The 26,244-nt window shown below is 50.6% G+C and overlaps 11 protein-coding genes across 11 annotated transcripts; 6 read left to right on the top strand and 5 right to left on the bottom strand.

The window, feature by feature from the left end:
* Window positions 1-1,782: 1,782 nt before the first annotated feature.
* BU24DRAFT_361523 (uncharacterized protein) lies at window positions 1,783-3,495 on the bottom strand. Its single transcript, XM_033524148.1, has 4 exons — window positions 3,167-3,495; window positions 2,525-3,105; window positions 2,324-2,431; window positions 1,783-2,262 (listed from the first exon to the last, which is right to left on the bottom strand). The coding sequence occupies exons 1-4, from the start codon at window positions 3,379-3,381 to the stop codon at window positions 1,886-1,888; spliced, it is 1,281 nt and encodes a 426-aa protein (XP_033389296.1). The 5' UTR covers window positions 3,382-3,495; the 3' UTR covers window positions 1,783-1,885.
* A 140-nt stretch (window positions 3,496-3,635) lies between these two features.
* Window positions 3,636-5,507, top strand: BU24DRAFT_12074 (DUF159-domain-containing protein). Its single transcript, XM_033520893.1, has 5 exons — window positions 3,636-3,705; window positions 3,773-4,043; window positions 4,116-4,376; window positions 4,559-4,642; window positions 4,730-5,507. Exons 2-5 carry the CDS (start codon window positions 3,812-3,814, stop codon window positions 5,371-5,373), a joined length of 1,221 nt encoding a protein of 406 aa, XP_033389297.1. The 5' UTR covers window positions 3,636-3,705; window positions 3,773-3,811; the 3' UTR covers window positions 5,374-5,507.
* A 2,596-nt stretch (window positions 5,508-8,103) lies between these two features.
* On the top strand, window positions 8,104-11,343 carry BU24DRAFT_339045 (isochorismatase family protein; the record flags this gene model as incomplete). The annotated part of the gene is made up of 4 exons (XM_033523161.1): window positions 8,104-8,955; window positions 9,097-9,473; window positions 9,519-10,039; window positions 10,253-11,343. Coding segments are annotated over 4 exons (2,841 nt in total), but the record flags the coding sequence as incomplete, so codon positions are not given.
* A 559-nt stretch (window positions 11,344-11,902) lies between these two features.
* On the bottom strand, window positions 11,903-13,108 carry BU24DRAFT_404020 (delta-delta-dienoyl-CoA isomeras-like protein; the record flags this gene model as incomplete). Its single annotated transcript, XM_033525616.1, has 2 exons — window positions 11,903-12,647; window positions 13,002-13,108. 2 exons carry the CDS (start codon window positions 13,106-13,108, stop codon window positions 11,903-11,905), a joined length of 852 nt encoding a protein of 283 aa, XP_033389299.1.
* Window positions 13,109-14,111: 1,003 nt separating this feature from the next.
* Window positions 14,112-15,605, top strand: BU24DRAFT_456980 (carbohydrate-binding module family 35 protein; the record flags this gene model as incomplete). Its single annotated transcript, XM_033531494.1, has 4 exons — window positions 14,112-14,295; window positions 14,348-14,469; window positions 14,529-15,252; window positions 15,307-15,605. 4 exons carry the CDS (start codon window positions 14,112-14,114, stop codon window positions 15,603-15,605), a joined length of 1,329 nt encoding a protein of 442 aa, XP_033389300.1.
* A 256-nt stretch (window positions 15,606-15,861) lies between these two features.
* On the bottom strand, window positions 15,862-16,812 carry BU24DRAFT_404022 (uncharacterized protein; the record flags this gene model as incomplete). The annotated part of the gene is made up of 3 exons (XM_033525617.1): window positions 15,862-16,301; window positions 16,357-16,473; window positions 16,728-16,812. 3 exons carry the CDS (start codon window positions 16,810-16,812, stop codon window positions 15,862-15,864), a joined length of 642 nt encoding a protein of 213 aa, XP_033389301.1.
* Window positions 16,813-16,948: 136 nt separating this feature from the next.
* Window positions 16,949-19,394, top strand: BU24DRAFT_416634 (uncharacterized protein). The gene is made up of 2 exons (XM_033526508.1): window positions 16,949-17,359; window positions 17,415-19,394. The coding sequence occupies exons 1-2, from the start codon at window positions 17,193-17,195 to the stop codon at window positions 19,267-19,269; spliced, it is 2,022 nt and encodes a 673-aa protein (XP_033389302.1). The 5' UTR covers window positions 16,949-17,192; the 3' UTR covers window positions 19,270-19,394.
* A 162-nt stretch (window positions 19,395-19,556) lies between these two features.
* On the top strand, window positions 19,557-20,763 carry BU24DRAFT_416635 (zf-U1-domain-containing protein). The gene is made up of 5 exons (XM_033526509.1): window positions 19,557-19,622; window positions 19,675-19,680; window positions 19,732-19,833; window positions 19,888-20,097; window positions 20,150-20,763. Exons 1-5 carry the CDS (start codon window positions 19,613-19,615, stop codon window positions 20,419-20,421), a joined length of 600 nt encoding a protein of 199 aa, XP_033389303.1. The 5' UTR covers window positions 19,557-19,612; the 3' UTR covers window positions 20,422-20,763.
* On the bottom strand, window positions 20,694-21,611 carry BU24DRAFT_404025 (NAD(P)-binding protein; the record flags this gene model as incomplete). Its single annotated transcript, XM_033525618.1, has 1 exon — window positions 20,694-21,611. One exon carries the CDS (start codon window positions 21,609-21,611, stop codon window positions 20,694-20,696), a length of 918 nt encoding a protein of 305 aa, XP_033389304.1.
* An 861-nt stretch (window positions 21,612-22,472) lies between these two features.
* Window positions 22,473-24,228, top strand: BU24DRAFT_416638 (WD40 repeat-like protein). The gene is made up of 4 exons (XM_033526510.1): window positions 22,473-22,574; window positions 22,632-22,758; window positions 22,843-23,160; window positions 23,370-24,228. Exons 1-4 carry the CDS (start codon window positions 22,495-22,497, stop codon window positions 23,793-23,795), a joined length of 951 nt encoding a protein of 316 aa, XP_033389305.1. The 5' UTR covers window positions 22,473-22,494; the 3' UTR covers window positions 23,796-24,228.
* A 350-nt stretch (window positions 24,229-24,578) lies between these two features.
* Window positions 24,579-26,196, bottom strand: BU24DRAFT_446085 (uncharacterized protein). Its single transcript, XM_033530742.1, has 3 exons — window positions 25,961-26,196; window positions 25,787-25,903; window positions 24,579-25,729 (listed from the first exon to the last, which is right to left on the bottom strand). Exons 1-3 carry the CDS (start codon window positions 26,071-26,073, stop codon window positions 24,862-24,864), a joined length of 1,098 nt encoding a protein of 365 aa, XP_033389306.1. The 5' UTR covers window positions 26,074-26,196; the 3' UTR covers window positions 24,579-24,861.
* Window positions 26,197-26,244: the final 48 nt, after the last annotated feature.

The raw sequence follows: 26,244 nt of genomic DNA on the forward strand, positions 1-26,244 counted from the left end.
AGGAGTTCGACCCCTTTTTTCGATTATTTTATATGCAGGGCCCTTTAGGAATGGGATCAATTGACGAAGACATGTAATCTTAGAGTATGGAGGAAGAGGAGGAGCATAGAGCACGGAAAGAGGAGCTATAGCAGAGAAGATGAAAAGATCATCCCCTTTTTCCACCTTTCAAACCAACGTTCAACTTGAATTATGAGTGATTGATGCATGCTTGTGAGGTTTAAAGAGTCCCAAGAGAATTGATGAATACTTCTTACTTAATCGTTCATATTGGCTCAAGTACGGTGACGGAATAGGAAGTACTTCATGCACACCATACCTCGTACAAAAGAACGCACTTTCAAAGAGGATTGACTCATCAACACGCCCTTTCCTCAATCAATTGATCATGAGAAAAAAAAAACTCTGTTTAACAATCGCTTGAAATTAAAAAAAAAAAACTTTAAAAAAAGTATGACCCATCACAAGCCCTGTGTGCCAACAGCCCCACCCCTCCTTCTTCCCGTCCGTCTCCCCGCAAAATGACTACTTGGTACCTTTTTATTTATTTCCCTCATTATAGTACCACCGGGCGCGCGCGCCGATCTCGGCATCACGCAAGGGAGAGGGAAATGATGGCCCCTAGTGATTCTGTGTATTTGCGTGTAAGTATGCTTGGCTTTTTTTTGGTGTTGTATTGTATTATATTATTGTACGTTGGTATGAGTAGGAGTACCATGTCCGAGTAGGAGTAGGAGTATGTGGGAAAGAAGGAACCCCTGGATGTGCTGCATATGCATAACCGTAGGTTTAGATTGGGGATTAGTCAATTGATGGGTTTGAAGAGTGTGTATGCTTCTTTCTCGTTTCCCCCGCCCTGGCCTCTCTAGAGACCGAGAGGGGAAGATGTGATACGTAGCTATGTACCTGAGTAGGTAGGTATACAGAGATGATGTGGAGTGCTTGGTGAAAGAAACCTTTCTTCCTTTTCTCTACTATTCTACGAGCGGGTCTACATATTCTTTTTGTTATTGGATGGGTGGTTGGAAGTTGGGCAGTGCGGTTTCAGGTCTATCTTTTTCTAAGGGGAGGAATTGGGTGAGGATGTGCTGGATTGATGGCGTAACTGGGAGAAGAAGCGTAATATTTTCAGGTACAGGTGGATCAGTGGATGGATGAGTGAATGGTGCTGTAATGTGAAATGATATCATGTGACATGTCTGTATCAAATGTATAGAATTAAGTGGTCTACGGGCCGGACTCTGGCCTGGCATCGAGGATGCTGTATGGATGTTGTTGTGTTGATGCGAGTTTTGCTGGTCAATTCGAGCTTGAGATATCTCTCACACACACGCGCGCGCGTACGCATACGATCAATATGCACAGACAATACATGTTGTGGTAAGCTTGTAGATTTCCCTACATCCGGAAACCCTCAACCCCCATCCTCCCTTTCCCTCACCTCAATGACAGTTCCATAGAATGGAAGGAAATTTTAACGTAGTGTTAAATCTACACTTCGAGGGGCTTCCGTTTACCATTTGAGATGTTCAAAGTAGCAGTGAGTGGTGGGTTCGAAGGGAGCTGTGAGTGGGACTGGATGACTTGCGTTGGTGGATACCTTTTGGTAGTGGATGTGCATGCTCAGTCTCGAAAGCTGTGAAATGGAAGGTGAACAGTTCCAAAACCTGGATGTGAGGTAAATCAATCTCATAGGAGAGTCATAATAATTCGGTCACAAGGATGGACTTATCAGCGTCCCATATCTCACGTAGGCAAGTAAGAGCAAACTCGAAATGTTGCGGGTGGTCATGATCAGTGGAGTCGAATTGGTTACATCTGATATCCTACATATGCTACAACAGGATCTGCTCGCATGTGCAGACTCCAATGTTTATGGATTTATTCATGCAGCCTTCTCCAGAGCCTTGAGCCTCTGAAGCCCAGCCTTAGCATTCACCCGTCCCTCTTCGAAACCGATCGCCTTCGCCAACGAGGCAGCCTCGTCGTACCTCTGGCGTGCCTCCTTGATCTTTCCCTCCATCTCGAAGAACTCGCCCAAGTTGTGGGTCGCGACGGTACATCCAACGTCACACTCTTCATTGCGATCGGGAGGCGCGATCATAGATGCGCGCTCAATAGCTTTAGTGGCCCATTGCCGCGCTTGGTCCACAAGAGCTGAGCGAGGCGTCGGAGGAGTATTGGGAAACGAGTCTGCGGTTGGCGGGGCGCTTGATGCCGGCGGTGGCGTTTGTTGAGCGAGACATGTGGAGATGTTGTTCACTTTTGTAAGTCGCGGTCAGTCTGATGTTTTCATGCAAGGGAGGGACGGGATGAGACTCACTCAGTACGACGCCATGGCAAGAAGTGGGCGGACACAGCGCCAGCGCCTGGAGGAACAGCGGAGTAGCCAGATAATGCGAGTCGAATTTCTCGTAGTGGTTTCCGAGGGCTGCAGCGATCGAGTCAGTACGTACTGTCCGCCATATCGGGGGAAGTGGGTTCCACAAAGGAGATCAACGGTAAGGAAACCGAGTCGACGAACCTTCCATCGTACCCCCGACCTCCTCATCAGTCATGAAATCGCCCTCGCCTTCCTTGACGCCTTCGTTCCTCCGCCGCGTGGTTTCTCTCAGAACGGTTTCCACAGCTTCCACTAGCCTCTTTTCCGCATCATCGGGCTGGTTCATGTACTTGCTGTCGTAGAGCTCGGCCAGCTTGACATTGAGTTGCACAGTGACCTTGAGTATCCGCGATCTGTTCCCATTGGTCCAATGCTTGTCGCTGAACTCCTCGATCCAGCGGTTGCAGTCCACGCGCATGATCTCAAGCACGTCGCACGCCAGCGGGAAATGCCCAGCCTGCTCGAACAGGTTGCTGATCGCATACTTGACGCCCAGTATCTCCGGCCCGAAGGGATCCATCCCATGCTCGTTCGCGAGGGCCAGCGCCTGGCGGAAATACTTGTTCGCCTCTTTCAGGTCGATGTTCTTCCCTCGGCTGTAGAAGATGGCGCGGCGCAGCTTCTTCGCGACGGGTTCGGGGAAGTTGTGGTAGGGCTTGATGATGATGTTTTGGTAGTACCAGGGTACGTAGATGATGGCGCCGGTGGCTACGAGAAGGACGCTGTTGGATAGGTTAGAGAATGTAGACTTGGAGGAAGGGACAGGATTTTGAATCGTCGTACCAGCCTAATGCGAATGGAAACAGTATAGGGCTCCTATTGTATTGCTCCTTGAACTGTCGCGCGAGTGTACTCGCGGGTCGCTTGGAGCATTGCTGCTGGAGCGGTCTCCATGTCCGTGATGGGATCTTCGTGAACGTAGCGACTTGAGGTTGAGTCTCGCACTGTACGACACGGCTGAGGCGAGGAAGCGCCCGAGGTACGGTGCGGGAGAACATGAGCTGTACCGTGTCGCTCAATTGGCTTGCCAAAGGAGCAGATGAGGGAGTGGGGTGTGCTCGATATGTGACAATTGAAGAAATCAAGCTAATGGGAAGATAACGGTTGGAGATGGGATGGAAGAATGGTCAAGGCGCATAAGGCTGAAAGCTTAGACACCTTTTCATGACGTTGTTCGACCGCCGGCCAATCAACTTGCCCCGCGGCCGCCTGGAAGCTCTCTCCGCGAAGCTGAACTCCCTTGGACTCAGACTCAGACTCAGACACAACCAAAAACATTTACAGAAAAATGCAGCACTGAACGACGTCAGAATGTGTGGCAGGTACGCCTTGTTCTCGGTAATTGAAACATCTCTTCCGTTGCCGGATTCGAATACTGACCAACTCCAGCGACCGGGAGAGGTACGGCAGCGTCTTCGAGAGTCGCACATGCCAGTAGACGAAGCTCCCGATGACGATGCAGTTCGACAAACATACAATTTTGCCCCAGGATATCATGGACTCGTATACCGCGCAGACGGTCCCGATCATGGTGGTAGCTACGCTGCAGAGAAACGTGGCGAACCTGACGAGACGAGCAAGAGCGGCGAGTCCGAGCAGGTGTCTTCCTCGCAGGAGAAGCTCGATGATACCAGGTACATGTTGCAGAGCATGAAATGGGGTATGTCACTCTGAGTCAGAGAGATCTGCACGGCATGATGGGATTGCCATGTTGACAGACGATGTCACGCAGGTCTAATTCCCTTCTGGACGAAGCGCAACCCCGACTACGGATCCATGATGAAAACAATCAACTGTCGCGACGACTCTCTCTACGACGACCGTGGCATGTGGACGAGCATGAAGAAGAAAAAGCGATGCATCGTCATTGCCGAGGGCTTCTACGAGTGGTTGAAGAAGAACAATGGCAAAGAAAAGATCCCCCACTTCACCAGGCGCAAGGACGGCCAACTCATGTGCTTCGCAGGGTTGTGGGACTGCGTCAAATATGATGGTGAGTTTTCCAAGACAACTCATTGCATTTGGTGTGCGGCTCCCGTGCCGTGCACCTTCCTCTGGACCGAACGTGATTGTAACACAAGCGTGCCCGGGTTTCTCACTGCCTTGCCACGTTTCGATGTGTCTCGCAGAATGTCTTGTGTCTCCTGGCAGTCACATCGGCTGACAGGCGAGTAGATAGTGACGAGAAGCATTACACGTATACAATCATCACGACCGATTCGAACAGCCAACTCAAGTTCTTACACGACCGCATGCCCGGTATGTACATACATGTATAGATAGTCCCACGCTCTGTCCAATCAGGATCCGTCTCCCACCACCCGCAGAAGAAACTGACTCTGACAGTGATCCTCGAAAACGGGTCGGAAGCGCTTCGAACATGGCTGGATCCTAAGCGCGACGAATGGAGCAAAGACCTACAGAGCCTGCTCAAGCCGTTCGAGGGGGAGCTAGAATGCTACCCTGTAAGCAAGGACGTTGGCAAGGTCGGCAACAATTCGCCAACGTTCATCGTGCCTATTGATAGCAAAGAGAACAAGAATAACATTGCCAATTTCTTTGGTAACCAACGAAAGGCCGCCAAGGCGAAGACCGATAGCGACGTAATGGGAAAACCTGCAGACACTTTGAAGGAGGAGCCAGAGAGCAAAGGAATCAAAGTGGAACACGACGTCAATGAGACCCGTGAAACGACCAACCGAGTAGAAGGTACCGAAGACAATGCGCCACTGCCAGTTCCAGCGCAGTCGAGAGGTATCAAACGGGAGCGCAGCGAAGGTGGTGATGGCGATGGTGACACAGCAGACCGTGTACCCCAACAGAAGCTGAAGGGGTGGAGCGCATCCCCACAGAAGAGTGCCGCGAGGTCACCTGTCAAGAAGGCAAAGACCAGGAGCGCGACGAGCAATTCCAACGCAGCGGCAGCGAAGGGCAGTCCGGTTAAGGGAGATGGCACTCGAAAGATCACGTCGTTCTTCAGCAACAAGTGAAGTGGGCGGGTGAACCGGAAGTTTGGGCTCGGAGAAGGCGATGACCAGTCATCATGTGGTTGGATTTTGCTGCGCCGATATAAGGTCAAGCAGGTCGATATGCCTTTGGATCTAGGGTATCTATTATTGCGCGCAGGACGAGCCGACGAGGGACAGCGGTGAGGCGAAGGAAGGTCCCGGTTTAGGCTGCGCGCAATAGCAGATCAGGCGAATGTGATTCGCAGACTGAGCGGTACAAGCGTGGTGAGCGCGACGTGACGAGTCGGGCATGCATGGCATGATGGCTGGTGCCAAAGCCAGCGTATTGAGATGCCTTGCTGGAGCCAGGATGGCTGCAACTCTGGCCGGATTGACCCTCTACGAAGAGGTCCATTGTACATGCACAGCAGCATGGGCCGAGGGACGATGGGCAGTATTGCGTGATGCTGGGGAAATTCTTCCCCGTGACGGTGTGGAAGCAAAAAGGGCAACCGCAGCGCGCGCCAAAGGGCCATGCACACCATTCGAGTACGACACACAGTACGGAGTACTCTCTGTATACGGAGCAGAGCATCGCTCTACCTACATCAGACACGGTGCGTCCACCTGCGGGTCGTTTGTAACGCACAACAGCAATGAGTTGCAAGCGAATGGTACGTGCATTGGTGTGGAAATGTCAGAGCGCGGCACGACCAACCGAGGACGCGAGTTTGTATTGGAGGACTTGAAGTGTACGGAGTCCTCCGTACTTTATATTTTGTGTTTGATATTTACATGTGGATGTACACGGGATGGAGTAATAGGTGGATATGCGGGTACGAGGCGTGAGGTGTGAAGCATCGGTTAAGCATTCGAGATCCAAAGCGAGAGCCGAGTGTATTCCATGTACGAGAGCAAAAAAAGGCGGGGAAACCATTTGACAAAGTCGAACAGTTTGTGTTCCCATTTGGTGATACAAAACCAAAATCCATGCTTGCCATTTACCATGTCAAGTTAACGGTCCTACTGCTAGCAATGTTATAAGAAGCATGTGGGTATTACGGAGTACACGCCTCAATTTAATCAATCAACGTCCTAGAACGGACGGATAGACGGGTATAGCCGTTGCATCTCGATCTGGGGAGTTTTGATCAAGTAAAACAAAATCTCTTGAAAGTAACCGAAATGAAGCACAAGTAAGCAAAGGAACAGGAATAAATGAGAATGGACATACGACGGTATATGGTATAAGGCATATGGTGGTATATATCTGTATGGGCGAGGGCATCTGCCGGGAGATACGGCCAGCAGCACCCGGCGCCTGGGTTCATGTCAAGTCAGGTTTACGCCTCATAGTGTATTGTATGTACGTGAAGCTCACCGTCTTTCGCCTGTGTACCGCTAGTCACATAGTACGAAGTATTGTATCATAGATGGGTGTATTAATGAAATATAGAGGCAAGGTGCAGGTAGTATACCTACCTAGGTCCCTAGGTATATGGTGTACACAGGTATCTAAACTAAGGATATACTGTGTATATTGTACAATTGTGTATGGATTTCGAATACAAGAAAGGAAAATGGGAGATCGCATAGTGTTTCTCTGTAATCAGGCCTCTTTCAGTTTCTCCTCTTTAGAGCAGGAGTCCTATAAGTACGAGTATGAATATGGATATGGATATTGAGGTTAGTGAGTAGGTAAGTTGGTTGACAGTGCATGAGGCGAACTGAACCCTGCAGCCATAGCCGCAGTGCGCTTTGCGGCCCGCAGTCAGTGTGATACCCCTTCCCTTCGTGCCTTCCCTTCCCTTCCCTTTCCCTTTGGCACTGTCCCTAGTTGACTGTTGCTCTTTCCCTGGATTATTTTTCTTCTGACTCTCGTCTCTCTTCCTTCTCTTCCTCTTCTTCTTCCTCTTGGCTTCCCTTGCACTTTTCCTCTCTCCTCGCTTCCGCGTGAACTTATATCTCTTTCCTCTCCCATTCCCCTTCCCTTTCTCTTCACTTACACATCCTCGTGGTCTACTCCGTCATTACATACACAGCGATCACGGAATAATAGCTGGAGTATCGGTAGGCTACGCTACACTACGAATACGAAAGAAAACAAGCGAACACGGGGAATTGGGTAGGTTTCCCTCGCCGCTGGTTGCCCATCATTTCCCTCTTCTCTTGTACGCTCATCCCCATACCACCACCAACCAGCATCCCACATCCTCTAATCTTCCTCTGCTTTAACTTGCCGTACCGTTCATCTGTCCGTCTCCTACCATCTCATCATGCATATGCATATTAACGAATCCCTTCAACCGCCATAATTTCTTCCAATATCCTTGTAAGCGAGGACATGCCTTATCCCGACGTCCAACTACCACTACCACCATCATAACCACCGCAAACACATAGATTCCCTACATCTTCCCTCCACAGACGACTGCAACTTGAACAACACCTTCCAACATATATCTCTTCCTGTTCTTATATTCTCCTCTTTTCTCCTTCTCTTCCCCGTCCTCGATCTTACTCCACTCTATTCCATCTCACGTCTCCTAAAAACCACCCTTTTATTTTCTCTTCCTCATGAGAAGCGATTTCGTTACTATCCCATACCAACGCCAAACCCAACCAAACACACAACAACCCCCCGGCCTGCCAATAAATCTTTCGAAAATCTGCACCCTCCAAATTCCAACAGCGCACTTTATCATCCTCTCTACCCAAATGTATACGCATGCCTAATTAATCTTGGCTCCATCATCCAACCACGGCGACGGCAAGATGCTGTCCCTTCTGGATCTAATCTCCCAAAATCAACCACATTTCCAGACACACCAGGCGCTACTTGTCATTGGTCTACAGAACGACTTCATCCAACCAGATGGTAGACTCCCCGTCGACACCCGCAATGGATTCCTCGAGCGCATCGATTCCATCGTCCCTAAATTCCGCCAACTATCCGCCAATATCATTTGGGTCAAGACCCTGTACGAAACTGACCGTTTGGCCAACGACCCCACCACGGGCGAGGGCGACGCCATTGTGGTCGGGGGTCTAGTGGACGGCGCTGAGAGCAGCACGGACGACGACGACGATCTCCCCAAGGACCTTATCCCGCCCACCCAGTCAAGATCGTCGCGGCGCAAGCAGCGAGCCCTCGATCTGCTCAAACGAGTCTCCGCACGCAAGCCACCCGTACCCCGTAAAGGTGGTGATCCAAATCCTACGTCGGACGAAGACGAGGAGCTTTTCCTCTTACGAGCATCCAAAAACGGTCCCGCGTGCCTGCCCAACACGCCCGGGGCCGAATTCATCGACTCCCTCAAGCCCAAGATCGAACAATCAGATACCATCCTGCCGACCACTAACTATTCCGCCTTCCTGGGAACGTCCCTCCTCCTGATCCTCCGGGCGAAACTAGTCACAGAGCTCTTCATCTGTGGTTGTATTACCAATGTCTCGGTACTCGCTACCGTGGTTGATGCTGCCCGCCATGGAATCAAAATCAATGTTATAGAAGACTGTCTAGGGTTTCGCAAACGCACACGCCATGACGAGGCTCTCAAGAGGATGGTCGAGTTCTTCGATGCGAACATGGTCACAAGTAAGGAGATCCTAGATCGGGACGTCGTCAACAGAGAACCGCCGCAACCGCAGAAACAGAGCACAAGATCGATTATCATAGAAGCCGACGACGACGATTCCAACGACAAAGATGACGACGACGAAAAACTCGAAAATCTGATAAGCAATCTACAGATAAACGACAAGCGTTCAGCACGGAGCAGTCTCGCCAGACAACCCTCGGACAGAGCCTCACAATTGACAACGACCAGCCGACACCGTACGCTGTCAGATCTATCTGTGGCGGAGAGTCGCGCAACTACAGATACTAAACTGAGCGACGAGCAGTTCGCAGAGAAGCTCAGTCAGGGCGCAAAACTGCCCAAGGACTCATATCAGACCGCACCGGCCGCTAAGCAGAACTTGGTCAAGTCGAAAATTCGCATGAGGTCTCGCACAGACAAAAGCAAGAAAGAAAAGACTGAAGACAAGGCGGCGAAGGCTGCTGGCACCGCTTCCAAAGCTGAGGGAAGCTCTCGTACCAAAACCGGTGAGGCGGCGGCCACTAATGCGCCACCAGTCAAGTCTTCCAAAGAAGCTGGACCACCTGTGAATGACAACCCTTCGAGACCGACCACCATCACCAAAGCTGAAAGTAGCGATAGACTTCGCGAATCACCATCTTTGAATCGCGAGAAGTCTCTCAAGTCGTCTGCTTCGCACCCTGTCCTCTCCGGTGCAGGTGCAGACGCCAACGATTCAAGGCAGCCTTCGGCTCGTAGTGCTGTACGTCTTGCACTACAGCGATCGTTGAAGTCTGACTCAACAAAGACGCTGCCTGCTGATGCCCCTCAATCTCCCTCTAGAGCGGCACCTGAACCTCCAACAACATCTCCTTCCACATCTAAGAAACCTCCAATGGGGAAGAAACTCAAGTCTCTCGCGAACTTTCCAGTGCTGCGTCCTGGAGATCGCATCGCCGAGGGCGATTCTAGGATAATATACAACTTCTTCCCACCTACTCTCAAGCACCTCACAGAGCCTTCGAAGCCACTCAAGGATGTTATCTTCCATCAATTATACAACGAAGTACGGTGGCAGAAGATGCTTCACCAGACAGGTGAAGTCCCACGGCTTGTCTGTTGCCAGGGTGAATTCGGCGCCGATGGCTCTATGCCGGTTTATCGACATCCTACAGACCAGACATTGCCATTATTGTACTTCTCTCCAAAGGTGCAGGTGATCAGAAAGCAGGCTGAGAAGCTCGTTGGTCACCCTCTCAATCACGTTTTGATCCAATTGTACCGCTCTGGCAACGATTACATTTCTGAACATTCAGATAAGACACTTGATATTGTGCGAGGATCTAGCATTGTCAATGTCAGTTTCGGGGCCCAGAGGACGATGCGATTGCGCACGAAGAAGGTGGCAAAGCCTGCAACTACCAATGGTGATGAGGAGGAAGCACACGAGCGAGAAACCCAACGAGTCGCGATGCCCCATAACTCCATGTTCGTATTGGGCTTGGATACAAACAAGAAATGGTTACATGGGATCATGGCGGACAAACGAATAGAAGCTGAGCGCAGTGAGGACGAAACAGCGTATTCGGGAATTCGTATCTCTCTCACGTTCCGCCATATCGGAACATTCTTGGACGCAGAAAACAGCACGATCTGGGGCCAAGGAGCGACATCGAAAAATCTGAGTGGTGCGCGAGACGTGATCAACGACGACGAAGAAGAAAACGAGAAGGTAGTTCGTGCATTCGGCAAGGAAAATCATCAATCGGATTTCGATTGGGACGAGCATTACGGCGACGGCTTCGATGTCCTTCATTTCAGGGATGCGCCGGAGGACTCCCCGATTCTGTTCGCTTCCAACAACATCACCGAGACGAGAATGGTACAGATCTTCCTCGCCGAAAACAAGCTAAAGCACACATTGATTGAGGCGCCGGCCCTTGACAAAGCCTACGAACTCGATCGCCAGGTCTGCTACCGTGACAACGACATCAGCCACACCGAGACCCCCATCTCCGTGCCCATCCTCATCTACCTCGACCGATACTACCCGTTGGACCGCGATGATCGAGGCCGCGCTACCAATTCCAAATCTTACGAGATCATGGTAATGGTCATGGGGCTGCTGAAGTTCTGGATGAACCGCCACGTTCCTACATACCAGAGCGATGTTGTCAACATGATCGAGCAGCTTGAGGAGAAGCTCGCGATGGGTCCTGGACCCTTCATTGCGGGTCGTCGCTTTTCGGTCGGCGATTGTACGACTTGGCCTATATTGGATGAGATTATCACCAAGTGGGACGACTGGGACGAGGAGAAGTTCCCTCATCTCACCGAGTATTACAGGATGCTGTGGAAGAAAAAGAAGAGCGTGCAGAAGTTACGAGAGAAGCTCCCGGAGCTGAAGATGGTGAAGAAGAGCAAGGACTAAGTTTCCAGCGTTATGTCGTGACTTTCCGGTTCCAGGCAGCATTTCATCCACCCCTCCTCCCCTTCTTTTGCGCTACCTGGCCGGAAAGGGGTTTCCATCTCATTTTATTTCGGAGATACCAGAGTGTCGTTTTATGTTGAAAGGTGTTTGGTGGTTTTCATTTCATTTCATTCGCTTACGACCTTCGCATTGACCGGTTTTTATGAACATGTTCGCTCTCCATTGAAACGGGTTTAACAGCGAAGAACGACTATAGGAGACATATATTGGGTATAACTGGCATTGAGCGATTCATGTGCTTTTTTCTTACTTCTTTCCATACTATAGGATACAAAGTATCTTGGTATCATGCATAGGCTTCACTGTCGTGGTCTGGACAAGGAAGTCGGCGTATCTTGTTTGGATATTTGACGAACAGCATTACTACATATATAAGCCCACCAGGACGTCACAGACGTCTTAGTACAAGATGAATGCAAACCTCTTCATCATATCCTTATTCACCAAACACTATCTTACTCTAGAAACATCCAATCATAAATACGGTAGATGCTACATTTCACAACTTCGCGAACTTAGGTTTCGTCTTCTGCAGCCCACTCAACATAGCATCCTTGACATCCTGCGTCTGTATCATCGAGCTGTTCCAGATGGCCGTATACTGCAACCCATCACTGACAGTCCTATCCCTCGAGTAATTCAAGATCTCTTTGGTGCCCATCGTCGCAACAGGACTCTTCGTAGCAATCAGCTTCGCGATATCCAGACCCCTCGCCACCGCCTCCTCCTTATCCTTATACACGCCCGACACAAGCCCAACCTGCTGCGCCTCCTCCGCACCGAAGATCCTCGCCGTCAAGCACACCTCCTTAACCCACGACGCATTGCCCACCGCATGCGGCAACCTCGACAACGTCCCGATATCCGCCGCAATCCCAATATCCACCTCCTTAATCGAGATCCTTGCGTCCCTCGTACTGAGCCTAATGTCGCACGCAAGGCTCATATCCAGCGCAAGCCCAAACGCCACGCCGTGCAGCACCGCAATCACAGGCTTCTCGCACTTCTCCACGTCCGTGATGCAGTCCTGGAACTCGAGCACGTGCCGCCGGATTCCGACAGCGGACCGCGCGACGTCCCGAGGCGTGCCTGCGGCGGCGGGGCCCAGCGTGCTGCCTTCGGATGCGGCTTGCACGTCGAGGCCGGCGGTGAAGGCGCGGGGGCCTGCGCCCGTGAGGACCACGGCGCGGACGTTGGGGTCGTGCGAGAGGCGGCGGAAGATCTTGGAGAGATTCAGCCACATGCTGGGGGGTTTGTTAGTTGGGGTTTGGGTCTTGCGTTGGAGAGGTTTAATATATCATCATGGATGGGGGAAATAAAGTGCTTGGATACATAGAGATGGAGAAATGAGTGATGGAAGAAGCGATGAAGCAGAGAACGAAGACGGTGTCGTTACTATGCTACAAAATAGTAAAATAATAAGTGTTCAACATCTCAAAGTCTTCAATTGTGGCCGTGGATGTCAATCGAGGATTGAGATATATCCCAACTTCCCGCGACCAGATCAGCTGCGCTGGGGGAAGAGCCGACGCAACCCAGGAAGCGATGGTCTCCACACCGGAGAGCAGTAACGGAATAGGAATAGAAATATAACTTACATCTCCTTGAAAGCATTCAGCTTCTCCGGTCGATTGATCTCGACATGCGCAACGTACTCCGCCGGGAACGTGACGTTGAAGAACTCATACTTGTACTCCTCTGCCATGGTTGCGTTTTACGTTTCGTTGCTTGAGCTTTTGGCTTTACTATCTCTTTTCCTTTCTTCTTTTCCGTGATCTTTTCGTCTGGGTCTCTGATTTTAAACTTCTTGAAGTGCACTTTCAAGAGGTCAAACGTGTGTTTATTATGAATACGTGTGAGGAAAAGAAATTATAAAAGTTCCGGGGAGAGGAAGGAGGAGAGCTTTCTGACAATCGATGCGCGACGTCGTTCGGGTCTGGTTGGGGGGAGGGGGATTTGCCTCGGTAGGTTTCGGATCGGGTTTAGTGTGGTTGTGAGCTTCGAGGCGAGAGGGCTAAGGTTACCAAGCATGTGTTCGGACATGACATTGAAGTTATGATTCTCGACTTTCGACGGAGCTTATGATAAAGGTTATATTTTTTGAGGTGGCTGTGCAGAGGCGTAGAGTAGTTGGGGGATTTGTGGAAGGGTTGAGAAGGACTTGTGTGTGAGGTTGTATTTAATTGATTGTACAGTATTGATCATTTTATGTCTCTAGTACACCCCGAGAATAGTAATAAATATCTTAAAGATGAAGTAGATGAAATGTATACCAAAGCACCGTGATTCTTTACTCAAAGTGAAGACATGCTCGCAATCGGACTGACAACTCTTCCTTTGACTCAAACAATGTCGATCTACTCAAGTACATATCATCACCGGACTAAACGATAGCTATATTTGCTTCGGCCGTCACTTCCCCGGATTACCGCTGCATTATGTGGATGATTGGTGGAAGCGACACATTAATCCAGGAATATCAATTAGTAGCTTCAACGTTGTCGAATACTTACCCTGACCTCATTTGTAGTCCACCCCGGTTGCGTGGATAAATCCGGGGTATGTCATATTGATCCATCTATAAGGTTGAAGCGGAGGAAGTAGAACAAAAATAGGGTAACATTGTTACCCCGAGTATAAAAGAATGGTATTCTCAGTTGCTGTTCTACGAATATTTGCACATCGGTTTCAAAAGTTAGTCCGTCACAATGCTGGTAAAACAGACTTTACTTGCGCTCAGCGGAGGGATTGCTATAGTCCACGCTGCAAATTCATGGATTGTTCCCGGAGCAGCATGGATGTCGACGTCCAACACCAAGATTGACGCTCATGGCGGAATGGTTATCAAGGAAGGGGATACCTTCTACTGGATTGGACAGGCTGCAAGTCACGGTGTGTTGTTCTTGAGCACAATCATCATCAGAGAGGTTAACGAATGACATAGAGGTTCAACCTTACTTGTATACGTCGAAGAATCTCCTAGATTGGGAGCCTTCGAACAACCCAAAGAACACCGTGAAGTGGATGTGGCGTCCCAAGCTCGCGAAGCCTAATGGCTCATGGTGGGTAAGTTCATCAAACCACCGGGACCGTTATTTCAGCGGAAGATGACTGAGACGATATAGATGTACGGGCAAATTGACCGGAACGTGCAAGCGCTTAAGTCGACCTCTATTGCCGGTAACTATGCGCTCTCCGGCTCAAAGGTCACATTGCCGCCGAATAGCTACACCTACTCTGACACTGGCATGTTCTACGACGAAGCCGACCAGACCTGGTACCTCCTCACCTCTGCCGACCACAACAACGTCCAGATCAACAAGATCAACAGCGACGGCACTATCGGCTCCCGTGTGAACCTGCTCGCCAAGGGCGCCTACGAAGCCCCCGGGATACTCAAGGTCAACGGCATATACTACCTGATCGTCTCCGGCAAGACAGGCTGGCGCAGCAATCCCAACTCCATGTTCTGGACTGACAAGCTCAACGGCGGAAGCTGGAACGGGCCGTACGGGATTGCCCCCGAAGACAAGAAGACGTACAATTCGCAGAATACATTCCAATTGACCGTCAAGGGCAGCCAGAAGACGACGTACATCTACATGGGTGACAGCTGGGATTCGAAAGGCGGGCCAGACTCGAACTACGTCTGGCTTCCCATGAATGTGGATACGAATAGTAAGCGTATCACTCTGGAGTATCACGCTCAGTGGAAGATTGACGTCAACACTGGCGTCGTGTCGTTCCCGAGCAAGAAGAGACGCTACGAAGCTGAACATGCCGAGATCGTGGGCCGTGCCGCTGTCACGTCATGCGAGCATTGTCTTTCCAAACGGGGAGTCCATAAAAGTATGCACTCTTCTCTTCATACGTCCATTGACCGAGCTAACGTGTGTGTATCAGTTACTCCCGATTCCCAGGTCGTCTTCTATAATGTTACTGGTCTCGGGGGCCGCCAATGGGTGCAGTTCCACTACCGCGTTAAAGATCTGGAGTCTGGGGAGGCTTATGTGAATGTCAATGGTGGACCTGCTGTCAACATTTCGTCATTGAATCACCGTGCAGGGCATCATGATGTTGTGCCTGTCGCTCTGGACCTCGAAGAAGGTGCGGTGAATAAGATCACTTTTGGCGTCAGTGGACGCAATCAAGCGGAGGACTTGGGTGTCATCATTGATGGCATAGAAGTCGTGGAGGATTAGTGAAGTAGTCGGATAAGGAGGAGACTGTGAATATCTTCTGAACGACCTTGGCAGTGCTCTTAGAAGACATGCCCTGGAAGGCGATCCGGGCCTTCATTAATTTTACGCACATTGCCATGTTGTTACGCTTCGAGTGATTTGTCCAATTCAATTCGTCATTCCCGTAATGCATGGATATATGATATTTACCGACCGGTGGGTTTTCGTATACAATGAATAATGTACATGGTGTTTTATACAGTCGATCCTCCGCACATCATCTTCTTCGCTTCGCTGGAGCGGGTGTCCAGGACTCTGGCTGCCATTCATCGCCAGGATTACTGGGCGTGGCAGATTTGAACGGAGACTCCTTTGGCTCTTTCTTTGCCTTGAACTTCTTGGGCGCTGTTGTAGTAGGACCCCCTTCGGTTCCTTCAGTATCCCGCGCTGGCTCAGGCGATCGTGTCGTTGAGACGCGGTCACCCATCTCTTGTTCTATATCAACCCGGTCCGAAGCCATTTGTGGTTCTTTTGGTTCCAGCAGGTGCGGCTGTTGTTCTTGATCTGGCTTGTCCAATGCGGATTCCTTCGCAGCCCACCGAGCGTCTGCTTGTGCGGCAAGCAATTTGATGCGTTCCTGTCTTGCTATATCGGCTCGTTGTTCGGCGAGAGAGGGTGGGTCGTATCGCGTGTGTCGAAGCCATTGCATCCATCCAGCTGTAGCCGTATGTTAATACTGGTTATCATCCGTGGTGGAAGTGGAGGGACTAACGATCGACGTTCACATCTCCGTAATGTGTCCACCGACTGTACTTGACAATTCTACGTTTCCGATTCGAGTGCAAGGCATCTTTGAACTCCCAGAAAGTGTTTCCCTGAAGGTCAAAGCCTGGTAGACGTTAGAATCATAGGGCGGATAGAAACAATGAAATGATTTCTCCGAGTGCAGGGTTGGACCACGCAGTCGCAGATGAAGGCAATCTTGATAAACAAGCGCATAGAGGGATATCGTTCTATAGATTGTAGAAAGGCATTGAGCCGTCTATGGCCAATTCCATGTAAATTCCATGGCCATGCACAGCGCTGTGCAAATTTGGAGCACATACACAGTTGATACCTATACGTAGAAATAGGCAGACATACCAACAAGCCATTTCTGCCTCCAAGGCAGGTGCATCATCTTCCATTGATACCATAGCCTTCGCACGGGGCCAACGGAGTTCGCCATGGTCGTCTGCGATGTGATGATTATGGAAATTTTAGGGCAGCCTTGGAGGCGATCTTGAGGACGCGTTCTCCGTTCCCGAGTGACGACACCGAGTGGCTGGGGTGGCCACCCATCTCTTCCCGCCCTCCCCCACCACCCACCGCCCACCACTTACTTCGCAAGTCATCGTTCGCATCGTTGGCATGCTGGCACATAACAACGTACACAAACAAACCCAATCCCTCGATCTCACGTCGCCGGCCTCTCCCCTATCGAAACCGTAACTTCGTCCGCATTTCCTCTTGCATTCTATCTATTTAACCCTATTACTCCGATACCACCTGCGACTTGCCCGATAATAACCCTATTACTTGATTTGCGCCCAACCCAGGCCAGACACCATGGCTTCGGTCACGTCTCTCGATCAGGATATGAAGAAGTTACGGATGGGAAGATACACTCCTCAGGCCGCCAACGAAGCGAGGAGCTGGATTGAAGATACACTGGGCGAGCGATTGCCAGCGGGAGACCTTTTGGACGCATTGAAAGATGGCACGGCGTTGTGCAAGTGCGCTTACTCTGCTTTCAATCATTGCATACGGACGTTCTAACATCTATCACAGATTAGCAAACCTCGCCATACCGAACCCTGGAGTCAAATTCAAAAAATCGCCGATGCCATTTATACAGATGGAAAACATCTCACACTTCCTCCGCGCCTGCGAACAACCTCCTCTGAACATGCCCTCGCACGACAGATTCTTGACTGTAGACCTCTACGAATCCAAGGATCCTGCGCAGGTGCTCCAGTGCCTTAGCGCTTTTAGTCGCGTTGCCCATGGCATTAATCCATCCAATTTCCCGACCACCATAGGCCCCAAACGTTCTGGTGGTGGGCCACTCAGCCCTTCGACGACCGGGGCAACCGGCTATGGCAATGCGGGCTCCCTCAACTCTCCTGGTTTCGGACGCAGCAGGGGACCCAGTACAACGAGCAACACTAGTGGCTCAACCACCTTCAACCCTCTCGCTCGACCGTCAGCGGATAGGGCGCTGAGTCCATCACTCACAGGCGGCTCGAACTCTTCTAAGACTTCAAATGGAATCCCAAAGTCACCACCTGGTAGTGTCAGCAGCTGGAGTAGGCGTACGGATGAGGGAGTGACAGCGCCGGCTTGGAACATTCATCAATACGGCTATATGGGCGGCGCCAGTCAAGGCAACCAGGGCATCTCCTTTGGCGCCCGTCGACAGATCACGAGCGCAGGCCCGCATGTCCCGAATCTAGCAGAGAAAGAACGCATACGCAAAGAGAAGGCCGCAGAAGAAGAGCGCCTGCGCGTCGCCGGGGAAGAGGCAGAGCATAAGCGTCGCGTAGAGCGCGAGGCTGAGGAAGAGCGTCAACGTATCGAGGAAGAACAGCGATGGGAGGAGGAGACGCGAAAGCAGAGAGAAGCCAAACAGGAACGACTTGATCAACAGAAACGGGAATGGGAAGAGCAGGAGAGGCAATGGAAACTTGAAGAAGAGCAGCGGCAGCGGGAAGAACGCGAGGAGCAGCAGAGGCTCGACAGCGAAAATCGGCGAAGGCGAGCGGGAAGTGACGCAAGGCTTCGAGGACAATATCTTAGCCAGTACCAGTCCGAACAAACGAGCAAGCCTCGCAGTCGGCGCAACAGCCAGGCTGATCCGGAGGCAAATGCTGAGCGGGAGCGGATCAAGGACCTGGAAAGACAACTCGAGGAGGCCAAAGAGCGTGAGCGTCAGTATCAACGGGAGCGCGACGATCGACACAAGGACGATGAGCGGCGGAAAGTTCGCTCAAGATCGAAGAGCCGCACGCGAGAACGATCACGAAGTCGCCCACGGCCACCTCCGCGGGCACCATCTCCACAGGACAGCCAGGTCTCGTGGGCGAACGCTGACGAGCGCGAATACCTTCGCAAACAGTGGACTGATAACCAAAAAACCCCCGCAAGGACTCTCCCAGAGCCTGTTGCGCCGAGTCTCCCTGCACGTCCACTCCCTGAACCCACAACTAGCTCTGCGAGGCCACTACCAGATCCCGCTTCTTACGCAAAGTCGAATCGCACAGATCGATATCTAGCCTCGAACCCTGCTCCCGTGGCGCCCAAGCCAGCGAGCCATATTCCGCCGGAGCTCACGTCTACCTCTGAGCGTGCCGCCGAGGATGCTCGCAGGACCGCATCTCAGACAAAAACCAAGGCTGGTGGTTGGGCATCAAAGTCACTCCTGGAAAGAGAGATGGAAAGAGAGCGAGAACGCCAGCGCGAATGGGAAGATGCGCAAAAAGCCCTACAAAACACTGAGAGAGACCCGAACGCTGGTACAGGCGAAGGCCAGTCCTGGGATGTCAACCAGTATGGTTATATGGGCGGTGACAATCAAAACAAGGTTGGTAACGGCATCAGTTTCGGTGGGAGACGACAGATATTAGGACCAAGGCCTCCAAGATAGAACCCTCTGTATCGCTTGATCTGTTTGCTCTTGGAAGCACGAGTGAAAATGTCATATTTCAACACTATAATTTTCTTCGAGTGAAAACTGAGCAAAATTTCTTGTGCGCCAAAGTTAGATTTTACAATGAATGGTGATTTTCATGCTCTATATGATTTCAGTCATAGATCCCTTTGATATTGTGCTAGTCGTGAGGCCTGCCCTGATTGGAAGCAAGGTGTTCTTATACATCGGTGAAATAAAACTCCGATGTCGTCCCCGAACTTTGAGCTATCGCGACACTTCAACGCGACAGCAACGATCTTTGCATCACACATTCATTGTCGACGGGAAGTTTCTCAAAATGCCGAAATATAAGTATTGCCCTTTCTAAAACAATATTCTGTGTCACTAACGTTACATTACTCTTCTGTAGGAACCCTCACTGATCTGAGCCTGACGTTTGCGACTAATCATTGACAGGCGACTACTGCGATGTATACCTCACACACGACTCGATGAGCGTGCGGAAAGCGCATAATTCCGGCCGTAATCATTTGCGAAATGTTCAAGCATATTACGAACGTACGACTTCAATATCCGCCGCCATATAAGTTTGGTGCTAATGGCTCTTTATAGAGATCTCCTCCGATCAAACACAACAGGTCATCAACTCCATAACGGACGCATATACCGCTGAAGGACAGGCAAATCCTCTACATCAAGGGTTGCCAGGAATGGGAGGCTTTGGGGCCCCAGGCCCAGGTTTTCCACCCCACGGCCTACCTCCGCCCGGAATGCCCCCACCAGGAATGCCTCTGCCTCCATTCATGGCTGGCCGTGGTGGACGTATGTTTACTTGACCATCAAGTCCGAAATTTGAGATCTAACTTCACTGTAGCACCTATGCCACCCGGCGGATTGCCGTTTCCACCACCTAACATGCCCGGAGGCCCTCCCGGCCCTGGCGGTGCTCCGAACATGCCACCAAATATGCCCTTTCCTCCACCACACCTGCAAGGCGGACCTCCTGGAGGGCCTATGCCTCCATTTCCCTTCCCTCCGAACCAGGCTGGTTCTCCCCCAGGTGGAATGCCGTTCCCACCGCCAGGCGCAGGCCGAGGCTTTCAACCGCCACCATTTCCACCTCACGGCGGACCTCCGGGACGTTAGACCAAGATCACATTCTCAAGGCGTTATTAAGGCAGGGTAATTCTGGAGAAACATTGCTAGACTTATGTCTAGATTAGATACCACAATGAAAGCAAATCAAGTTCTGCAAGGGAATCTCATATTGTTCAAAAACCATGCAGCAGGTGGACTCATGTATGTTCACTCTTATCAACTTCTTTTTCATGCTCATGTTTGTAAGTAGATCACATTTCTGCCTAATGTGAAACATGGAATCGGAAATCGACAGGATATAGAAGGACTGAGAATTACAACTAGCTCAGGAGCTCTCGAGCGTAGTCCTCTACGGTCATGACGGGCATGTTCAGCTTGTAGTTTACTGTCAGATCTTTATTCCACCATACACCATCACCAGCGAACACCAGCCGGTATTTCTTGATGAGATCATCTGGATCCTTTTCTAGCTCTTCTTTGAGGTGGGCTACCGTCCATTCTTCACGGTCAACACGGCCTTTAGTGATTTGTTCGATTGTGTCCGCTAGTTTCGCGTAACTGACAGTATCGCCAGCCGCATAAACGATACGATCTTTCCCTTCGACATCCCCAGCGACAATTCTCGCCAGAACTTTGCCAATATCTTTGACGTCCGTGACCGTAATCTTGTGGTTCCAACTCCTGAGCGCCCTGACAGTAATTTGATTTTCTTGCCGAACTACGATGCCCCAGAACTGTTCAAACAAGAAGGACATGAATATACCTGTGGATACAATCGTCCACTTCACATGAGACTGCGAAGCTTCTTGTCTTAATAGGTTCCTCACCTCGCGCTGCTCTCCAAACAACGGCATCAGACCGCCACCGTCCCCGGTGATGTCGTAGTCTACCCCCCACTGCCATGGAAAGAACCATACCGGCGATTTGCCCGCCTCCTTTCTCTGCTTCCCAGCTTCCAATACATCTTCAGCAAGCTTGGTCACCGTACCCGCCGGCTGGCCGAAACCACTACACGAGACTACGATGTCATAATTCGCGAGACATTTGGCCACATCAGAAGAAGGACCTGAAAGGTCCAGAGATATGATATTGATATTGTCATCGATCAGATGGTTGTATTTGGATGCTGTGCGAACCGCAATGGTTATTGTCGTGTTCGGTAATGTAGAAAGATGGGGTAGAAAAGCCTGGCCAAGTTCGCCGGCACCGACAAGGAGAATTCTCTGGGATGAAGACATTTTTTAATTGCCAAATATCAACTTACCTTGTCCAGCGATTTATACTGTGATGTTTGTAACTCTCCTCAATATCTAAGCAGCGGTGATGTAAGCTCACGTGAGGCCTTTCTTGGCCTCGGACTTAGGATTTAGGATTTTGTGTGAAGTGAACAGCGGTAACAGGTATGAACAGGAAGAAATGCACCCAAGTAAATTGCACTCTGGTGAAATTGCACTCCGAAAGTGTTCGGATGTTGAAACTGTGCCTTTTGTTCGAATATCCTGGATTTCGTTGAGTCGCGGAGCGTACTTATCCATTCTGCGCATGAAGCATCTAAGAATGCATCTTGATAATCTGTATAGCTAAGTACGATTTTGTTTCTTAGTACAGGCAAGACAAATTATATTTATACTACTCTGTATATCTTTATCGTCTTTGCATGAAGTGACGGCCACCATAATACTCGAATACTCGAAATTCGGGTGGCATCAGTACAGTACTTACCCAGGTACATAAAAGCAGTGCCCTAGGCAGATTTTCCATTTCAGACTACATTCTTGTTTATCATTGATACCGAGAAAAGTAGCAAATTTGAAAGCTACCTGATAAACTTCTGATTTAGCTTCAAGGTGGTATATTGCGAGTATGTTCTTTCGATCCCTCCCCTGGTGATTACAGGCGAGGTACCATCGGACGTTGGGGTGGCCGATTTTGGTTGGCACGGTTGGCATGGTCCACCCATTTTTCGACTCGCTTGTCGCGCTGAATAAGGCTAGCGCGACACACAATCGGCGGGCACTGGCGACTGACTTTCGTAGAAGTTGCATCGTCGTCGCCTTTTGTTCAACTTCCCACGAGCGCGCCCCAATTTCTTTCGACAGCTTCAGCCGCCCTACAGACATCATGGCCGAGCAGTTGGTTCTCCGTGGCACCCTTGAGGGCCACAATGGCTGGGTTACTTCCCTTGCGACTTCCCTTGAGAAGTAGGATTCCCCCAAGTTTCCGTCGTGCTTTTGAAGAAGATACTGACAATTTGCCAGCCCTAACATGCTTCTCTCTGGTTCTCGTGACAAGACCCTCATCATCTGGAACCTCACCCGCGACGAGACCTCCTACGGTTACCCCAAGAGGAGCCTCCACGGTCACTCCCACATCGTCTCCGACTGTGTATGTTGAACCCACAAATGAAGAAGATGAAGCGATTGGCGGCATGGAAATTGCGAACAGAAGGGCTTACGATTTTTTGAACAGGTGATCTCCTCCGACGGTGCCTACGCCCTCTCTGCTTCTTGGGACAAGACCCTCCGTCTCTGGGAGCTCTCCACTGGTGCCACCACCCGACGATTCGTTGGCCACACCAACGACGTTCTCTCCGTCTCTTTCTCCGCCGACAACCGCCAGATCGTTTCCGGTTCCCGTGACCGAACCATCAAGCTCTGGAACACTCTCGGAGACTGCAAGTTCACCATCACCGAGAAGGGCCACACCGAGTGGGTTTCCTGCGTCAGGTTCAGCCCTAACCCCCAGAACCCCGTCATCGTTTCTGCTGGTTGGGACAAGCTCGTCAAGGTGAGTGGAAAATTTGATCGTTTTGGTGGATTTGCGACTTTTGCCCACTACCATTCCCATATGATGATTTGGTATCTTTTAATGTATTTGCTACTTCAGAGCCTTTGTGCTATGAGAAGAATAATCACCCGCGACTGACCCTAACACCCAATAACCCATCGTTTTGGAATTATTTCTGGCTGAGCGAAGAGCTGACCAATAATTCTTAGGTTTGGGAACTCGCCTCGTGCCGCATCCAGACCGACCACATCGGCCACACCGGTTACATCAACACCGTCACCATCTCCCCCGATGGCTCTCTCTGCGCCTCCGGTGGTAAGGACGGAACTACCATGCTCTGGGACTTGAACGAGTCCAAGCACCTCTACTCTCTCACTGCTGGTGACGAGATCCACGCACTCGTCTTCTCCCCCAACCGCTACTGGTTGTGCGCCGCCACTGCCTCCAGCATCATCATCTTCGACCTCGAGAAGAAGAGCAAGGTTGATGAGCTCAAGCCCGAGTACTTGGAGGTTGGCAAGAAGAGCAGGGAGCCCGAGTGTGTCAGCTTGGCTTGGAGCGCTGATGGCCAGACTCTGTTCGCTGGTTACACCGATAACCGCATCCGCTGCTGGGGTGTTATGGCAAGGGCATAAGGGATGTCAATTAAGTTCGGAGTAAGGCCTTTCTTATCTGACGATGGTGGGGATGAATCATGATACAACAAATTTACCTGTAGCATGCCATGGGGAACGAACAGTGCGGGTGGGGCTTGGAGCCGGTCAATTCCCTTCCGGTATTTGCACTTGAGGCGCTCAGAGTCAATGAAAAATTCCTTCAATCTACGCCCACTGTTCCACACAAGAAAAAGCTTTCAATCTTTGAGGTGAATTCCGTTTGGGTAAAAGAAAAATGATGGTGGGTTTTGTTCAAGGTCTTATGTTCGGAACCAAACTTTCGGGACTCGTTCCTCCTGGACTCATGTACGTACCTACCTCGTTTGTGAGCTTCGGCGGCTGTGGTTCAGGATCAGTGAAAAGGAAAAAAGCATTCGGATATGGAAAAAAATCAAGGCATTATAATTAACTACCCCTTGCAAATGCTTCGTTTAGTGTGATGCAAAATATGTCAGATGCTAGATGATGAATCACTCCACGCATCTATCTTCTGATATCGACCTGCCGTCCCGCGTAGATATCCTCGACATGTGTTCGGCCAAGTTGGCCAATCCTCCCTCCTTCGACTATTCTTGTAGGCGAGTTTCGTTGTGTTCACAATATGCAGACAACAAAGCTTCTCCTTGTGATCGGGTGCTATCCTCGGATTCAGTTCAGGATTACATAGTCACACTCCTGACGACCTGCCTTTAAAATTTTAATTCTTAGCTTCGTGAGTAGGCGGTTAGTGCATGTGGTTATCGATCATCAAATCCGACTGAAAGCCATGGAATATGTGAAGGATAAACGGCAAGCAAAGAGAGGGGACCGGAGAAGAGGCTTCAAAGAAATGATGTGTTGGGGTATCTAGCCCAATGCGCCCGAATCATCCAATGCAACATACTAATACAAAGTCGCCAAAGGCTCGAAAATCGACGCCCGTATCGAATATAAGATGAAATCGACAAATGTTTTGCGAGCCTTGCTTGTGTTCCCAAAGATTTTCGGAGTGTTCCGCCCCATGTCCAAATGTAAACGCCAGTACACCAATATCCTACCGATCAAATCAGGAGCTGGCAGCGGTCCCACCACTCGCTCTGCCTTTCTTCCTACTACCCTTAGTAGCAGGATCTCCTTCTTCTCTCTTCCTTTTCGTTGCCCTACTGCTTCCTCCTTTTGGCCTGTATGCACCGTCGTCTTCCTTTTCCTTAGGCGCTTTCCTGGTCTTAGTTACAGGCGTGACTATCTCTGGTACGTAGGGAACATCTTCATCCATCGCGTCCGGGTCTACTTTAGGACCAGTAGATAGACGCTTACCCCGCGAAGACACATTTGCAGGCCGGGCCGATGACTTTTCTGATATGCTTTCCGGTGGTTGGGGGTCCTTGTCCTGTAAGAACACTTGGGGTTGATGCTTCCTAAGCCAATTGTAGACACTGTCTGGATTTTGTATGGAAAGGTCTTTTTCGGAGGGTACAGACCGGACCGTTGTAATACGGATCGGGCGGCCGTCATTCACATTCTGCTCGAAGCTCGGCTCGGCCAAAGCAAGATCTAAAGCAAGAAGATACTCTTCTTCGTGCGCAGGAGACATATAACCGGGTGCTTGTTCATCTACCATAAGGCCGTCGGGTACGGGATCTGGAATTTCAGTGGTATGTGGAACCTTGGCCTCGAAGCCGGGGAGCGTTCGGTTTGTGATTATGGACTGTGAGCTGTGCAGTTGATCTGATCTACGTGCGAACTCTTCAGACGTAATGGTGCCGTCGACCAGCTGGCTTCTATACTCCTGCAGCTTCTGGTGGATGGCCTCAGGATCTGGTTCCAGCGTAGGTATGATGGAATCGACGTCGGAGAGCTCGCGGAGGTCGAAGCGGAGGTTGGCTGGCAACCGCGCATTCTCGTTCATATCCAGTAGTAGATCTAGAATTTGGCTATGTCAAGTTTAGTACTCGCGACGCCGAATGATGAAAAGACTGGGAAATACGCACTCGTTCTGCTCCTGCAATCGGCGCGCTGTTGCCCGAGCTCTGTGTTCATCTTTGATAAGCGTGTTGCTGGTGTTCATTGTATCCTCGAATTTGGCGCGCATCTTGCGATATTTTCTCCTAACAGGCGTTCAGTCTACTACTTTCTTTGCGAAAAGTGTAATGGGCGCGTCATACCTCCATGAGTGCTTTGATGCTGGCGGTTTCGGCGCGCTGCGTGAAGCGTCATGGTCTGCCAATGGAGCCTCGGGCAGTTGAGTGTCTGCCGGCACCGATGCTTCACTGGCCATTGCGAGAGGAGCTTTGAGAAGCGACAAGGAAATGAAATAATGACGGAAACAGTACGGAGTTGTTGAGGCAGTCAAGTAAGGTAGGTTGGATGGCGAGGATGGCGCGAGGATGGGGAGTTGAGGAGTTGAGGTTGGGGTGTCCGTCCCATCTGTAGTAGTTAGTTGAAGCGC

The sequence above is a fragment of the Aaosphaeria arxii genome, assembly GCF_010015735.1.
Source record: "Aaosphaeria arxii CBS 175.79 unplaced genomic scaffold BU24scaffold_1, whole genome shotgun sequence".
Classification (NCBI taxonomy): Eukaryota; Fungi; Ascomycota; class Dothideomycetes; order Pleosporales; genus Aaosphaeria; species Aaosphaeria arxii.

Coding starts and splice junctions, on each gene's coding strand:
- BU24DRAFT_446085 (XM_033530742.1), bottom strand. CDS start 26,073: ATGGCCAGTGAAGCATCGGTGCCGGCAGACACTCAACTGCCCGAGGCT. Junction 25,904..25,960: donor GCATCAAAGCACTCATGGAG/GTATGACGCGCC, acceptor AACGCCTGTTAG/GAGAAAATATCGCAAGATGC. Junction 25,730..25,786: donor CGATTGCAGGAGCAGAACGA/GTGCGTATTTCC, acceptor AACTTGACATAG/CCAAATTCTAGATCTACTAC.
- BU24DRAFT_416635 (XM_033526509.1), top strand. Junction 19,834..19,887: donor TGTTCAAGCATATTACGAAC/GTACGACTTCAA, acceptor GGCTCTTTATAG/AGATCTCCTCCGATCAAACA. Junction 20,098..20,149: donor CATGGCTGGCCGTGGTGGAC/GTATGTTTACTT, acceptor ACTTCACTGTAG/CACCTATGCCACCCGGCGGA.
- BU24DRAFT_416638 (XM_033526510.1), top strand. CDS start 22,495: ATGGCCGAGCAGTTGGTTCTCCGTGGCACCCTTGAGGGCCACAATGGC. Junction 22,575..22,631: donor CTTGCGACTTCCCTTGAGAA/GTAGGATTCCCC, acceptor ACAATTTGCCAG/CCCTAACATGCTTCTCTCTG. Junction 23,161..23,369: donor GTTGGGACAAGCTCGTCAAG/GTGAGTGGAAAA, acceptor AATAATTCTTAG/GTTTGGGAACTCGCCTCGTG.
- BU24DRAFT_416634 (XM_033526508.1), top strand. CDS start 17,193: ATGGCTTCGGTCACGTCTCTCGATCAGGATATGAAGAAGTTACGGATG. Junction 17,360..17,414: donor GATGGCACGGCGTTGTGCAA/GTGCGCTTACTC, acceptor CATCTATCACAG/ATTAGCAAACCTCGCCATAC.
- BU24DRAFT_361523 (XM_033524148.1), bottom strand. CDS start 3,381: ATGTTCTCCCGCACCGTACCTCGGGCGCTTCCTCGCCTCAGCCGTGTC. Junction 3,106..3,166: donor TTTCCATTCGCATTAGGCTG/GTACGACGATTC, acceptor CCTATCCAACAG/CGTCCTTCTCGTAGCCACCG. Junction 2,263..2,323: donor TTGCCATGGCGTCGTACTGA/GTGAGTCTCATC, acceptor GACTTACAAAAG/TGAACAACATCTCCACATGT.
- BU24DRAFT_12074 (XM_033520893.1), top strand. CDS start 3,812: ATGCCAGTAGACGAAGCTCCCGATGACGATGCAGTTCGACAAACATAC. Junction 4,044..4,115: donor GTTGCAGAGCATGAAATGGG/GTATGTCACTCT, acceptor GATGTCACGCAG/GTCTAATTCCCTTCTGGACG. Junction 4,377..4,558: donor GGACTGCGTCAAATATGATG/GTGAGTTTTCCA, acceptor ACAGGCGAGTAG/ATAGTGACGAGAAGCATTAC.